This window comes from Dreissena polymorpha, chromosome 11 (genome assembly GCF_020536995.1).
Source record: "Dreissena polymorpha isolate Duluth1 chromosome 11, UMN_Dpol_1.0, whole genome shotgun sequence".
Taxonomy (NCBI): domain Eukaryota; kingdom Metazoa; phylum Mollusca; class Bivalvia; order Myida; family Dreissenidae; genus Dreissena; species Dreissena polymorpha.
In genome coordinates this window covers 76695305-76710236 of record NC_068365.1, presented here as the reverse complement: position 1 = coordinate 76710236, position 14932 = coordinate 76695305, and the positions used below count along the sequence as shown (strand labels likewise).

The window sequence follows — 14932 nt, the reverse complement described above, 5'->3', positions numbered from 1 at the left end:
TTTATTTTCTCCAGACAAGATGCCTGTTTTTAAAAGTCATTTTATGCTGATGGTTTTCACATAAAACCACTATGAACACCATTGAAAAGTTTACTTTACTGATATCCAACCAACATTTCTTCAATAGGAGTTATCCGGTTCTAAAATTTTCAATGTTTTACTTAAAGGTCAACAGAAGAAATCTGACTAACTGTTCATATTTTATAAAGTAATACCATATTATAACAACAAAGTAAAAAAATAAAATTAAAAAAAAAAGTTAGAGCTAAAAAAACGATGATTTTGATGATCGGGAATTTCCGTAACGCGTTCGGCAATTTCCGCCGCTTTTTTACCCCGATGACGTATGTGTGCACCACTGCGCATGACGAATATTCCCATGTTATGTACAGTATGCACTGAAGCATGCAAATTTCCCTCAAAACTTCAAGGATTACAAGACTGTGTTGATCATTCACTTGCATATACTTAATTTATAATCTCTTTTGTGTTGATTACGAGTCGAACTTTTACATGACATTGAGGATTTACTGATTTATAAGATGGTTCAATGTGCAGCGTTTGGCTGCAATGCTCGTTCTGAAAAGCAAACGGAGAAGAAAGGATTCTTCGGCTTCTCAAAGGACAAAAGTATTAAGCGGAAATGGATTCTAGCCGTGTATTCACGAAGGATTATCGACGGAAAGGTGGTGGACTTTACGCCAAGCAAATATGCAAAAATTTGCATAAAACATTTTGAGGATAAGTGCTTTGTCCACCCCCCCCACCCCGAGTGTGATGGCGAGTGCGGGCTTTGGGATGAGACTGTCGCTGCATCCTGATGCAGTGCCAACTTTGTTCCCTGACACGGACAACTTCAAGGCATTACAGCCGAAAGCCCTAAGGCCAGACGAGTTAGGAGCCCCCAAACGGAAACGTGACAACTATGGTGCTTTTTCCAAGAGAAATCGCAAAACGGTAAGAACTTAATTAATAAGGTCAATGATCAGATATGCATCTTAATACCACAAGTTCTATGTTATTTCAAAAAGCTCAAACACTGACAATGTAAAAAATACTTTTGAATTAAAAATCATTGTATGTAGTTAGAATAGTTAGCAGCTAGTAACCAAACTGACTTTGGCAGTACGGCAAGATCTAATTATTTATTGTAAGTGTTTTGACAGGCATCAGTTTGAAATCGACACATTTCGATCTTAATACAAATGTGTATCTATCTAAATATACTGCTAGTCGACACAATTAGCATTTCAAGCAGTGGACACTGTTGAGTCCATTTCCTGGGAAGAACCAGTACTTGGTGTCTATGGAGGAGATAATGAGAAAGCTCCCTGAGTAGGGAGCGAACCCAGGAACTCCCGATCGCTAGACGGCTAGACGGACACCGCATCCACTACACCACCGTGACCTCTTACTGTTTTCCACCACGGTTAATTTAGCTCAAGTTCTAATGTAAAGCAGTTGCTGACAAGCCATATTTTCTACCTATTTACCAAAAATTCAATTAATAATGTGTTGCTTATCTTTTTATTGTTTAAAATGTGAAAACGCAAGGGCTTTTTAGTAAATACATTCAGACTTCCAATAATGTATTAATGCTGGTTTAGAAAAAGAGATGATAAGTTAGAAATAGTGTGCCATTTAACTGTTAAAAGAATAAAAAAGAAATTTGAATTAGTAGCCGACAGGTGTTTTATTATTTATATACCATTTATTCTTCATGTAGTGTGAATCATAAAATGCATCTTGATTTTTTTGTGTTTTCATAAATTGAACAGCAACTGATTCTAGTACTTAGTAGCTGATGGCCATTTAGGCTACTGGTAGTGCCATGATAATTTAAATAACAGTTCAATTTCAGTCTTCAGGGTAATATTTTTAGCCAAAATCATTGTTCTATATTAGAAACAGGAGAAAAATCCAATAGCCTGACTATATAAATTATTAATTTCTAGAAGCCCAAATAACATCTTACCAGACCCGGGATGTCTGGCTTATAATTTAAGACTGAATAAATGTTATATTTTCAAATTAATATTGTTACATGCATTAATTGCATTGGAAACAGTTTTCAGTGTAATAAACTCATTTTGCTCCTTATGGGCTTTAGCCATTTTGAGATTTCATTATAGCATTCAATGTACTAAAGATGTGTTGTTTGATTAATTTCTGAAGTGGAACAAAGAAAAACATGTAGTTTTACTATTATGAATACAAAGTTTACTTTATTTTACAATTTTGTGTTACAAATCTTGTAGAAAATAAATGACAGCATTATAATATGTGTAAAATTAAATAAGCTTTTTTCGGGTTATCATTTTTATATTTTATTTATAAAGTTGCTTCAATTAGGTGGTTTCTGTACAAAATAAGTTGGTCACTAAACTAGCTGAATTTTTGCAAATCACCATGCCAACAAGGCACCAAGTTGGCAGATTGTGGTGTATTACCACCCTACAGCTGCCATAAATCAAGCTGGTGTCATAAAATAGATGGTCCTCTTTGTTTCTGTAAAGTCAAGTATTGTTATCAGTGATCTACTGTTATCAATTGTATTTGGCACAGACAGTAATAAAACAAGCAGATTATCAGACTGCAGTAATCATAACAACTGAATATACAACATACTGCACTAGTAGATAGAACAGTATTTATAAATAGAATAGGAAATAAATTGCAAAAAATATATATAACATTTTAATTTTGAACAACAGCAAAAAATATAAATAACATTTTAATTTAGAACAACAATCTACACTTTTATTCTTGTCTTTTGTCTTTATGCTTTCTTTTAATTTAAACACTGTATTATTTTAATTGGGATATTTTTTTTATATATATTGTATTTATTTAGTTTGACAAATTATAATTAAAACAGATACTTGCATAAATACTGGCATCATTTAAATACATTTCTTCAAAACTTGATTTTTTTATTAATTAAAAAACAAATCCTCATGAAATGAGCTATAATGCTGCGCATGGACACAGTTTTAAAATACAGTTAAAATGAAAAAAAAAAAACAACCATTTTTAATGAAATAGTCATGGAAAATTGCTTACCGGTATAAAGCTTTAATTAAAGATACTAATACTATATTGCAAAAATAAATGTAGATCATGAAATGAATAGTTTTGTTTGAGAAAATCACCAAAATGATGTCCATTCCCTGTTTGATGTCTTATTCTCAATTCACATAATACAGTGTTTTTAGAACACATCATGACTTGCAGTTGACCCCTATTGATTTTGAGGTCACTAGGTCAAAGGTCAAGGTCACGGTGACCCCAAATAGTAAAATGGTTTCCGGATGATAACTCAAGAACGCATACGCCTAGGATCATGAAACTTAATGGGTAGATTGATAACGACTCGCAGATGACCCCTATTGATTTTGAGGTCACTAGGTCAAAGGTCAAGGTTATGGTGACCCGAAATAGTAAAATGGTTTTCGGATGATAACTCAAGGACGCATATGCCTAGGATCATGAAACTTCATAGGTAGATTGATCATGACTCGCAGATGACCCCTATTGATTTTGAGGTCACAAGGTCAAAGGTCAAGGTCACGGTGACCCGAAATAGTTAAATGATTTTCGGATGATAACTCAAGAACGCTTTTGCCTAGGATCATGACACTTTATAGGTGCATTGATCGTGACTCGCAGATGACCCCTATTGATTTTCAGGTCACTAGGTCAAAGGTCAAGGTCACAGTGACAAGGTCACAGTGACAAAAAACGTATTCACACAATGGCTGCCACTACAACGGACAGCCCATATGGGGTGCATGCATGTTTTACAAACAACCCTTGTTTCATTTACATTTATCGGATTATATATTTAACATCCGATTAATGTAAATGAAATGATTATGAAATTTTGTTCAATGACATGTGTTGCCATGAAAGTTGGACTATTACTTGTCTTTAGGCTCGAAGGCGCACAAGGAATTACTGTTGGTCATCGGAAGCAAGCGTCTTCTCTCTGACATTCGCATGCTGTCACCAGCTGAACAGACCTCGATGCTGGAGGCTCAACACAAGGTGGTCTGCCAATTTGCGCCAAAATTTTCTGCTTTTCATACGCAGCAATGAAACAGAGGTATGAATTGTGATCGATTAATATTATATCTACAGAAGAGCTAGCGCAGGCATGTTGTTTTTGTCTTTCATAGTCCAGTGGTAATAATTTATAAAACTACAACTTTAAGGCAAAAATTAGTTTATTTCCTACACGATTGATAAATATTTGTGCAAGTTTAATGAGAACAACATTTGATTATGATGCGGTTTGGGTTTTTTTACATTCGGCATTGGTTGCGGAAATTCTAACAACCAAAAATATGATCTTTAATTTGAGTAAAATTAATATCCTAGTTGACTAATAAACATTGCCATTTGCAGTTCATAAACCATCAAGTGCCCATGAGCATATGTCCATAATAAATATGCATTAGTTGTGAAAATGATTTTAGTTCCTTTTTATGCCCGTGAAGGTGGGCATATAGTGATCGCACTGTCCGTCTGTCTGTCTGTCTGAAATTCCGTCACACTTTGCGTTTAGGTTTCGAAAAATGTGGAAAAACACTTTGCGTTTAGGTTTAGACAAATTTGGAAAAAGGGGGCATATGTCATCCTATGATGCCTTGTTGTTATATGAAATAGTAATTGTTGATAAAATTTGTGATTTAATTCTATTTTTTGTAATCCAGATTGCATCTGGCAGCCCTGCATTCCGTTTCTAATGCGCACAGGAAACATGCAGAGACGAAGAACGGCGAAAAGCGCTACAGGATTTCGTATCCAAAGTACAAGGCGGGACACCATGTCGTGAAACCTGTCAAAGAGGCCTGCAATTATGGTAATGGTCCTTCTAAGCAAAATAGAAAATTGGCATTCTAATATATAATATACAAAAACCTAACAGTGAAACTGACTAAGTTGACTGTTGTTGTTGTTTTTTATGCATAATATGTGTATTTTTATTTATTTGTTCAATGTGCATAGTTTAACCAAGTAGTAAAAAATAAATTGTTGATGCTTTTTCAGATTATGTCACAGAGCTCATGGTTGAATTGCTGCAATTAAAACAACAGTTCAAGAGCACCCGGATTGCTAAGCAGGCATCTTCTTCCATTCTGTTCTCTCCACCACCATTAGCATCATCTGCGAAGAAAATTTTAAAGAATGAAGCAGTGCAGTTGCACCGCTCTAGGTTTAATTAATTACAGTAATTGGAAACAACTTGGCATGCCATTTGTCATGTATTGCTCCAGCTGGGTTTAGTGTACGTGCGTAAGGTGTCATCCCAGATTAGCCTGTGCCATATATGTTTGTAATTAATTAAAAAAATCCTCGCGCTGGAAAGATGGGACAAAGCGTGCGCAAAATATCTCGTCCCATATTAGCCTGTGTCCCTGATAAGACTGTGCAGACTCGACGTGAACACATGAAATGCCCCAAGTATTATATGACAATGTCTACGAATGTGTCCTTTTGACAAATTAGAACCTAGCTGAAGCACTGATCACGTATTGTTTCAAATTAACATAGCAACTACAGTTATTTTTTTGAAAAATGTGAATGTATTATTTTGACAAATATGCTGTAATAATAGTTTTCCCATTGTGTGCTATACTGTTAGTATAAAAATGTTAATGTCAACACCTTTATTTTTAAATGTTGGGACCATGTAGTGTTTTTGTGTGATAGTATTGGTCTGTAAAAGATGTTTTAAAAGTCATTTTGTTAAAGGTACTTAATTTGACTCCATGACAAGTTGTATTGCAACATTGTGCTAGTAAAGCTCATTTACTTATTCCGTCCAGTTTTCTAAAACTTGTCGTCAGGTTACAAGTTGTTCTGTTGTTGTGTCTGTGGTAATTTATATTTTTAGATGTTGCAATAAACTTGTATGCTACATATATATTGTTGTATTGGAATGTTTTCTCCATTTCAAAAACATCGAGAGTAAAAATTTGACATGCTATTTCTCATTAATAATATTAAGTCACCTCGCTCGTGGAGAGTTTAGAAAAATTCAATTGCGTCATATTTATATAAAATCAAGACTAATTATTAAAAAATATTTATTAAAAAACAACAGAAATGAGATCATTCAAACTTTGAAGTGAATGTCGACATACATGAGATCAATTTACCATAAATAAAAAATCGTGTGCAGGGAACACATCGGGTTTCAACAAAATGGCCATGTCAGGATACTAGCAAAAGAAATAAAACATCTATTCTCGGTCATTTAGTATTAAATGACACGACCATTTACGTAAGAATTATTCATTTCAAATCAACATTATTTATTTCAACTAGTACGTTGTTGAAGTGTTGAACTTGAACGGTTAGTAAATTTGGACTGGCATTCGTACGTCGATCAGTTTCAGCGAATAATTATATCTTTTCAATGTGTCAATTATATTTGCCTGATTAAATTATAATTAAATACTTAAAAAGTCAAGATGCGATGTCCTGTGGATGTGTACTATGAAAAATAAAAACACGTTATATGACGAACTTTAAAAAGACAAAAGCTGATACCGTTTCCTTTGTTATGAACTCGTAGCAAGTGGTTAACTCATACGTCACTTCCGGTTGAAACAAAAATGTCGACTCGATCACGAAGTGCGAAAAATCGGCATAGTTATCGGCTGTATACTCGCTGAATACGATGGTTTTAATCGAATTATGATATGGAAATGCATTTAAACGTTATAATCTCCCATAATATTGGTGTATTTCAGGATTTTTTAATCGGGTCCGTTGATCTTTAACAAGATGTACATCAAAACAAGTATCTGTTCATTAAATTTGCTACATCAAGAATGAACTCACTGGCATGACTTGCTTACTGTCGTCCCGTAAAGGTTTACTCGATAGATTTGTGGAGGAACACCAGTTTCACCACTGATGAAGAGTCTAAGGACGCCCTAAGCTTAGTAACGGTAGCTCCAGCAATGGAAAACTTTCACTCCGATTGTACAACAGTTTCTGGCACAATTTTTACGTGGTTCGCCATGGTCCCCATATTTTCCCCTTTGTACGACAACTTGGTTGCACACAAGTAACATTTAAACTTTTGTTTTCACCATACTTCAAATTGAGTAAAAACAGTTCCAATACGGTGATTTTTAGCGAGGCTGTTTTCGGAGAAAACCCGAGCTATTGTCATAGCCAGCTCGTTGTCCGCCGTAGGCGTCGTGCTAAAACCTCAACATTGGCCATAACTTTTTAAATATTGAAGATAGCACCTTGATATTTGGCATGCATGTGTATCTCATGGAGCTGCACATTTTGAGTGGTAAAATTTCAAGGTGAACATCATCCTTCAAGGTCTAGGGTAGAAAAAACAAAGTCAAGGGAAGTTATAAGCTTTAAATGGACATAGTTATCTGACCTGCCCATGTATATATTTTTGTTAAATAAATCAAAGCGGCGCAGTAGGTGGCATTGTGTTTCTGACAAAAACATTGGGGTAAAAGGTCAAAGTCAAGGTCATCCTTTACTGTCTATGGTAAAAAATACAGATTTAAGGGAAGTACCGGTAATAAGCTTTAAAAAGGGAGAAAATTCTTCAATATTGAACATGGCTACTTTATATATTTGGCATGCATGTGTATTTCATGGAGCTGCACATTTTGAGTGGTGAATCTACAGTCACAGTAGTGGCTTTTAATTATTTGCTACTAAAAATAGTGATTTGTTACAATTATTTTCAAGGGAAGTAATTTATATAATTATAAATATCATATTATATATTTCCTTTACCAAGAATTGAAGTTCTTTTCACAGTTACTGTACAGATTTTTTATTTTGATTATTTATAACCCAAATGCTTGATTTTTCAGAGGTTTTTTTTAAATGATATAATTATAATTTCTTTGATGTTCATTACATACCTGTGGACTTATGTCCATAGATACATGATCAACCCTGGTTATGATCTCTTTTAAACCACAGGCCTTGGTTGTCAGTGATGTCTGACATGGCCATAATTGACTGTGAGACCCTCCCCATCCCCCCCCCCCCCCCCCCCGTTGGATTGGACAAAATTCAAGGGAAGTAATAACCTTTAAAGGGAGATGATTTCTATACCTGCCAAATGATTAATAGAAATTTTATTTTAATGCGGCGCAGTAGGGGGCATTGTGTTTCTGACAAACACATCTCTTGTTGGGTCACTAAGTCAAAGTTAAAGAAAAAAAATAAATAAATAAATTCTTACAAGCTTTCGCAGCCGAGCTTTGCACCTGTTATGCGGTGCTCTTGTTTTCCACGACCTGTCTCGTTCGCCATATCTCTAAAAATGGATGCCGATGAAAAACCTTTGGAAAATTTCATCGTGCACTTCATGCCGACGCGCGTCGAATGTTAAGACAATTTTAGGCATGCTCATGCAACAAATGGCAGGAAACTTTTCTCGAGCACTTCTTACCGACGCGCGTCAAATATTCAAGCTTTCAGTCTGTATATGGCGTATTGTTATGTTTTGGTATTGTGAAAAAGGGCCATCTTGCGCACTTTAAACAAATACGAGTCTTTTTCAGGAGCTGTAAAAAAGCTTTACAACGTCGTTATGAAATAAAATGAAATGGATTATGTTGATATTGACTGTTGTTTAAACGTTTACTGTATATGTAAACGTTTATGAGCAAAACACGAAATGCGACCATTTAAACGTTTAAACGTGATACCCTTACCATTAATGTTGTATTGATTAATGCAGTTTAAAATGGCCACTTGCCAGATGTGTTTCAAATTTACAGTTTTAACTTCCTAGAAACCTGCCCCACCCACTCACTGTTTTTTATCCCCTACCTGTTTCACCAGATGCGACTTATGGTTTGCGTTCTGTGTGTCAGTCAGTCAGTCTGTCTTCACACTTGAATGGATCCTGCGATAACTTTAAAAGTCCTTCATATTTTTTCATGAAACTTGAAACATGGATAGATGGCAATTTGGATATTATGCACGTCATTTCATTTTGTTCGTACGACCAAAATTCTGGTTGCTATGGCAACAAATAGACTAGAAATACTGCTGAAAATGGTGGTTTTCTGGATCCTGCGATAACTTTAAAAGTTCTTCATATTTTTTCATGAAACATTAACATGGATAGATGGCAATATGGACATTATGCACGTCATTTCACTTTGTTCCTACGTCAAAAATTCTGGTTTCTATGGCAACAAATTAACCAAAAAAATCGGACAATTGTGGAATTTCTGACAATGGTGGAGCTGGTAGGGGAATATATTGCTTGGCAATAGTCTTGTTTCGGCATAGGTTTAATTGATGTCATCTGGTAACACTTTTGTGATTGTCAAAGACTTAAGTTACACAGGGTTAAAAGTCTTCCGGTTTGTGCCGGAAGTCCGGTTTTTCAGGGCACCAAAAGGTTGTTTTCGTAACTCATGTAAATTCGATGAGATAATTTAGGGGGGGTAGGGGGTGACCCCCTTGCATTTTCCAAGCAACACAAAACATTTGTCAAGCAAACAAAAACACGGAACTAAAGCAGGTGCCTGAAAGAGTTATCGTTCTTTACATTGCAATCCACGCGAAAAATAAAGGGAGGCAGGCGTTTGCGAAATTGTCGAATCATTTACGTCAAACGAGCGCCATAATCAAAAATAGTTGCTTTTCGACATAAAACAAATACAAAAAATGAAGTTCCTTGAGCCGAATTCAAGTACAAAGGTGCTAGAATCGGACGTCAAGAATAAATGGCGATGGGAGTGGTTGGCTGAAGTTGATGAACATGGAGTTAAATTTCGCGAATGGCTGAAAAAATGTATTGCCTGGTACAGTCAGTCAACACGTTTAGAATCACCTGGCAAAAAACGTTTATTCTTTTGCCCACAATAATTTATTTCGGAATTTAGTGTCAATGTGAGAAGATGTAAAAATAAAGGGTAAAATTTATTTTGTTTGATAACAGGTTAGGCCAGACGGCTTATGCAGTTTTTTGTCAAAAATAGCCAATTTAAGTTCACCCTTCCGCTCGGTAAAGTATTAAAATTCATTCAACTTACAGAATTATTATTTCAAACCATTGTCATGGCATTCGTTTTCAATCAGCAAAAAGCTTATTTGAAAATAATAAAGCCCTCTATATTAATATGCACATTTCAAAATATAACATTATTCAATCAGTTTCGGTTAACTTTTTGCTGCATTTATTCCCCTCCTGTAAGCATAATACAAAATCTTTCTTGCTTAAAATTGGTTAATATACTCCTTTACCTAATGTATACCATAGACACTTATAATATTGTTTTTAGTGAGGCATTATGGAAAATTTAAAAAAAAATTATCGGAACTGCTGATTATCTGGAACTAGTTGACAAACTGTATATGTTCATTGTTTATTGAAATTTTAGGTTTCTTACTATAAAAAATAATATATTAACTCTCCTTTATAAAATGAACTTGCAAAACAGGTGTGATTTTTAAGATTTGTGTTAATTTCTTAGCTATTTTTTTATTTGTTATTTTGCTAAGTCTCAGGAGCTTCCTGGGCCCCCTACCAGGGCTTTGCCCTGGACCCACCGGGGTTCCTGGCGGCCCCCAGGCCCCCAGCTTCAATTTTTAGGATTTTCATTTTTGCCAATTTGTAACCCTGTTAAAGTACTAAACTGGTTTTATTGTTGTGTCAAATTTAATATGATTGCAAGATTGCAATGTAATGATGTTTTGTTATTGTGTATAATTGGGGTGTGTATGTAAATAAATTTAGCACTTTTATGCACACTTGCCACAAAAGAGTTGTCTATTTTATTGTTTTCTACATGATTTTGTATTTACGAAACAATAAAGAGAACATTATAAGTGGGCTTCCTAAAGTTCATTTTATATTTGGGTTTTTATGTCCCCCACTATAGTAGTGGGGGACATATTGTTTTTGCCCTGTCTGTTGGTTGGTTGGTTGGTCTGTCTGTCTGTTTGCACCAACTTTAACATTTTGCAATAACTTTTGCTATATTGAAGATAGCAACTTCATATTTGGCATGCATGTGTATCTCATGAATCTGCACATTTTGAGTGGTGAAAGGTCAAGGTCATCCTTCAAGGTCAGAGGTCAAATATAGGTGGCCAAAATCGCTCATTTTATGAATACTTTTGCAATATTGAAGATAGCAACTTGATATTTGGCATGCATGTGTATCTCATGGAGCTGCACATTTTGAGCAGTGAAAGGTCAAGGTCATCCTTCAAGGTCAGAGGTCAAATATATGTGGCCCAAATCGCTTATTTTATGAATACTTTTGCAATATTGAAGATAGCAACTTGATATTTGGAATGCATGTGTATCTCATGGAGCTGCACATTTTGAGTGGTGAAAGGTCAAGGTCATCCTTCAAGGTCAGAGGCCAAATATATGTGGCCCAAATCGCTTATTTTATGAATACTTTTTCAATATTGAAGATAGCAACTTGATATTTGGCATGCATGTGTATCTCATGGAGCTGCACATTTTGAGTGGTGGAGGGTCAAGGTCAAGGTCATCCTTCAAGGTCAAGTATATGGGTCAAAATTGCGCATGTAATGTCACTTCTGCAATTTTGAAGCTAGCAATTTTATATTTGAAATGCGTGTGTATCTCAAGGAGCTGCACATTTTGAGTGGTGAAGGGTCAAGGTCATCCTATAAGGTCAAACATCATATAGGGGGACATTGTGTTTCTCAAACACATCTTGTTAATTAATGAAATTATATTATGCATAATTTTATATTCATTCTTTATTTAATGAATTTTTTGCTGAAAATTGCTGAAAAAAAAGACGTGTTCAATATTCATTGGGACCAGAGCTACAGATATGTTTTTTGGGGTAATAGGGTAATACCCTTCAAAATAAGAATGAATTGAGTAATGGAAAACGTGATTGCGTATCCAAAAGTATGATACCCGCTCATATAAAAAATAATTGGGTATTTGTACCAACAAACAAGTTAATTGGGTAATTGCAATAAAACATGAATTTAGCTTCTCAAAACCGTACCTACATAAAGTCACTGTTATGTATTCATTTGTAGTATAGGTTGTTCCATCATTCTGCTACCAGATTCAACAATCTGAAGCCAAGGAAATGTGTTATCGTTTTTAGAAAGAGCTATTTATTAGCTACGTCTACATGCCAAAGTTGTTGATTTGTATTATTTTTTGGCAATGTAACCGGACTCTGATTGATGGCAGTCAGAAAATATTTTTTTTTAATTGAAACCCTTGTAACTATTATTATATTAAAAAAAATAATTGGCATTTTCGGTCTAAACACACTTTATTATACTATTCCAACACCGTTCTAGCCCCCTGTGCACTCCATCAACAAGTTCATCTAAAATACTACCGCAGATGCCCACGGAACAAAACATGGAGGTAATAATGTCATTAACTATGCCCTTTGCAATTGTTTTAGATATATTTACCACGACAAAGGAATCTATATGTTGTTTTGTATTTTTTGCGGAACGTTTCGTCTGCCTCGAGACGCCATTTTGTTTGACTCGCATGTGCTATCATCTTAAAGATTGGTAAATACGTTACCAGATTAAACAAGCGCTTGTCAATTAGGACTCGAGTCAAATTGGCCAAAACAAAACGGGATTTTTCATTACGCATAGAAGGCGACTCAAATTGGGTATCGGCGATTTGTTTTGCGTACGGGTACGCACATAATTTGAAAAAAATTGCATGTCCACCTATTTTTGATTGCGTATTAACGCGAATACGCAGCTTTTCTGTAGCTCTGATTGAGACACCTATTTTTTCCTTGTTAGGCGTCCAAGGACTCCTGTTTTAAAATCCTAGTGAGACCCCTGGTCAATTCATGGCATGCTGGTAATTTCATGGCACATGCTTGTTATTTTTTATAATACCGGTACATGTTTTTCCAAGATATTGTTTTCCATTACATGTTCTTTTTTAGCGAGGCTGTTTTCGGAGAAAACTTGAGGTATTGTCATAGCCTGCTCGTCGTCCGCCGGCGTCATGCTAAAACCTTTACATTGGCTCTAAAATCAAAGTGCTTCCACTTACAACTTTGAAACTTCATATGTAGATGCACCTTGATGAGTTCTACACACCACACCCATTTTGTCAAAGGTCAAAGGTCAAGGTCCTTGTGACCTCTAAAAAAATAAAAAAATTCTGACAAGCTTTTGCAGCCGAGCGTGGCACCCGTTATGCGGTGCTCTTGTTATCCCCCACCATATGCGGAGGGATATTGTTTTGGCGCTGTCGTCCTTCCATCTGTCCGTCCATCTTTCCATCCTTCCATCCGTCCGTCTTTCCGTCTGTCCGGAGCCATATCTTGGAAGTGCTTTGGCAGATTTCATTTAAACTTGGTATGAGTATATATATGGATAAGGGGATGATGCACCCCAAATGGCATTGTACACCATCTGTTAATAACAGAGTTATGGCCCTTTTTTTCTTAAAAAAATGCTTTTTTGTGTGTCCGGAGCCATATCTTGGAAGTGCTTTGGCCGCTTTCATTGAAACTTGGTATGAGTATATATATTAATAAGAGGATGATGCACGCCAAATGGCATTGTAACGGAGTTATGGCCCTTTGTATCTTGAAAAATTGCTTTTTTTAGTGTCAAATATAAAACATTTGTGTCCAGAAGCATATTGGCGGGGGATATCAATTCAACGAATTTGCTTGTTTATTTCAGCATCAGGCAGCTCCATTCCCCAGCTGGATTTCAGCACGATAGCCATACCAGGCCGACCCCAACCTGTGAGGCCTGATCTAGAGGACCCTCTCGTCATTATGGAGCTCCTGAAGTACAACCCCCACGAGAGGGCACTCCTAAAGGAACGCAATCCACCATTGTCCAGTGCCCTAGAGAGTGGCAATACAGGTTGTATGCATTAATATGAGCAGGGCTCAGGGAAAAGAGGGTTTATTGCATGTGATTAAATTATGCACAGTCTAATCAGAAACGTCACTTTCTGCTTTTATAGTCAAAGAAAGTCTAATCTTAGCAAAAATCCAGTTTAGGGTGAAAGTGTTGTCCCTTATTAGCCTGTGCAGACTGCAAAGGCTTATCTGGGATGACACTGTATGACATGCATTAAACAGACACTGTATGACATGCATTAAGGCTTATCTGAGATGACACTGTATGACATGCATTAAACAAATTGGTTTTAGAGCAACGCTCACATAATTTTACATTTTGGTTGGCGCCGTAATTTTCTGAAAACTGTCTTCCTTTACACAAAATATTAAAACAATATGATTTTGGCAACTGTGTTCAAAATGTCATGGCTATAGATAACAAGCGTATTTGCGTTATTACGCAATTAAAATAACAAAAAATGTAATTAAATCCAAAATAAAGCGTACCCAAATACAAATTTATTAAAGTAATTCCCGTAAAAAACCTTGCGTCATAAAACGCAGATCTTACAAACACCCGACGTATTTTTAATCTTGTTATTTTCGGTACAAAAATGTATTGGATAGTTTATATGCCGTCCTATGAAGAAAAGAGAGCTGTCTTTTCAGCGGTTATCAATCTTTGGGGTATTATTGTAATTATTCGTGACCCGTCCAATTTCTACTTTCATTTTCAAGGTATTCAACTGAAAATGACCCGAAAACGGGGTGCATCACTTTAAACAGCCATAACTCCATCAATTGTGCAGCGATTTTCACAAACTCCGTCTTATGAAATGCAAAATAAATGAACTTTGATCAGAAATTCAGTGTACACAGTATGGAATGTTTGTTTTATCCTTTAAAGGGGTTTGTGGATTTGTCCACAGTATGAAATGTGTGTTTTATCCCTCAGAGTGGTTTGTGGAGGTGTATACAGTATGGTATGTGTGTTTTATCCTTCAGAGTGGTTTGTAGAAGTGTATACAGTATGGTATGTGTGTTTTATCTTCAGAGTGGTTTGT

General features: G+C 35.8%; 2 protein-coding genes across 8 annotated transcripts in view; both read left to right on the top strand.

Moving 5' to 3' along the window:
• LOC127850437 (uncharacterized) overlaps positions 1-5927 on the top strand; it is a 206112-nt gene extending 200185 nt beyond the window's left edge. The window contains exons 1-4 of one of the 3 annotated variants that reach the window (XR_008035288.1): positions 749-957; positions 3935-4105; positions 4716-4864; positions 5053-5927. Coding sequence is in view for 2 of the 3 variants with exons in the window: in XM_052383473.1 (XP_052239433.1) it covers positions 4095-4105; positions 4716-4864; positions 5053-5228 (336 nt within the window). In the remaining variant the exon portion in view is untranslated. Of the gene's footprint in view, positions 1-748; positions 958-3058; positions 4106-4715; positions 4865-5052 lie in introns of those variants that run through there. The other 2 variants (XM_052383473.1, XM_052383472.1) reach the window with 2 other exon arrangements.
• Positions 1-14932, top strand: part of LOC127850428 (protein DDI1 homolog 2-like) — a 39900-nt gene that overhangs the window by 1071 nt on the left and 23897 nt on the right. For all 5 annotated transcript variants that reach the window (XM_052383457.1, XM_052383456.1, XM_052383458.1 and 2 more), the window contains exon 2: positions 13699-13887. In XM_052383457.1, the coding sequence (XP_052239417.1) occupies positions 13699-13887 (189 nt within the window). The remainder of the gene's footprint in view (positions 1-13698; positions 13888-14932) is intronic.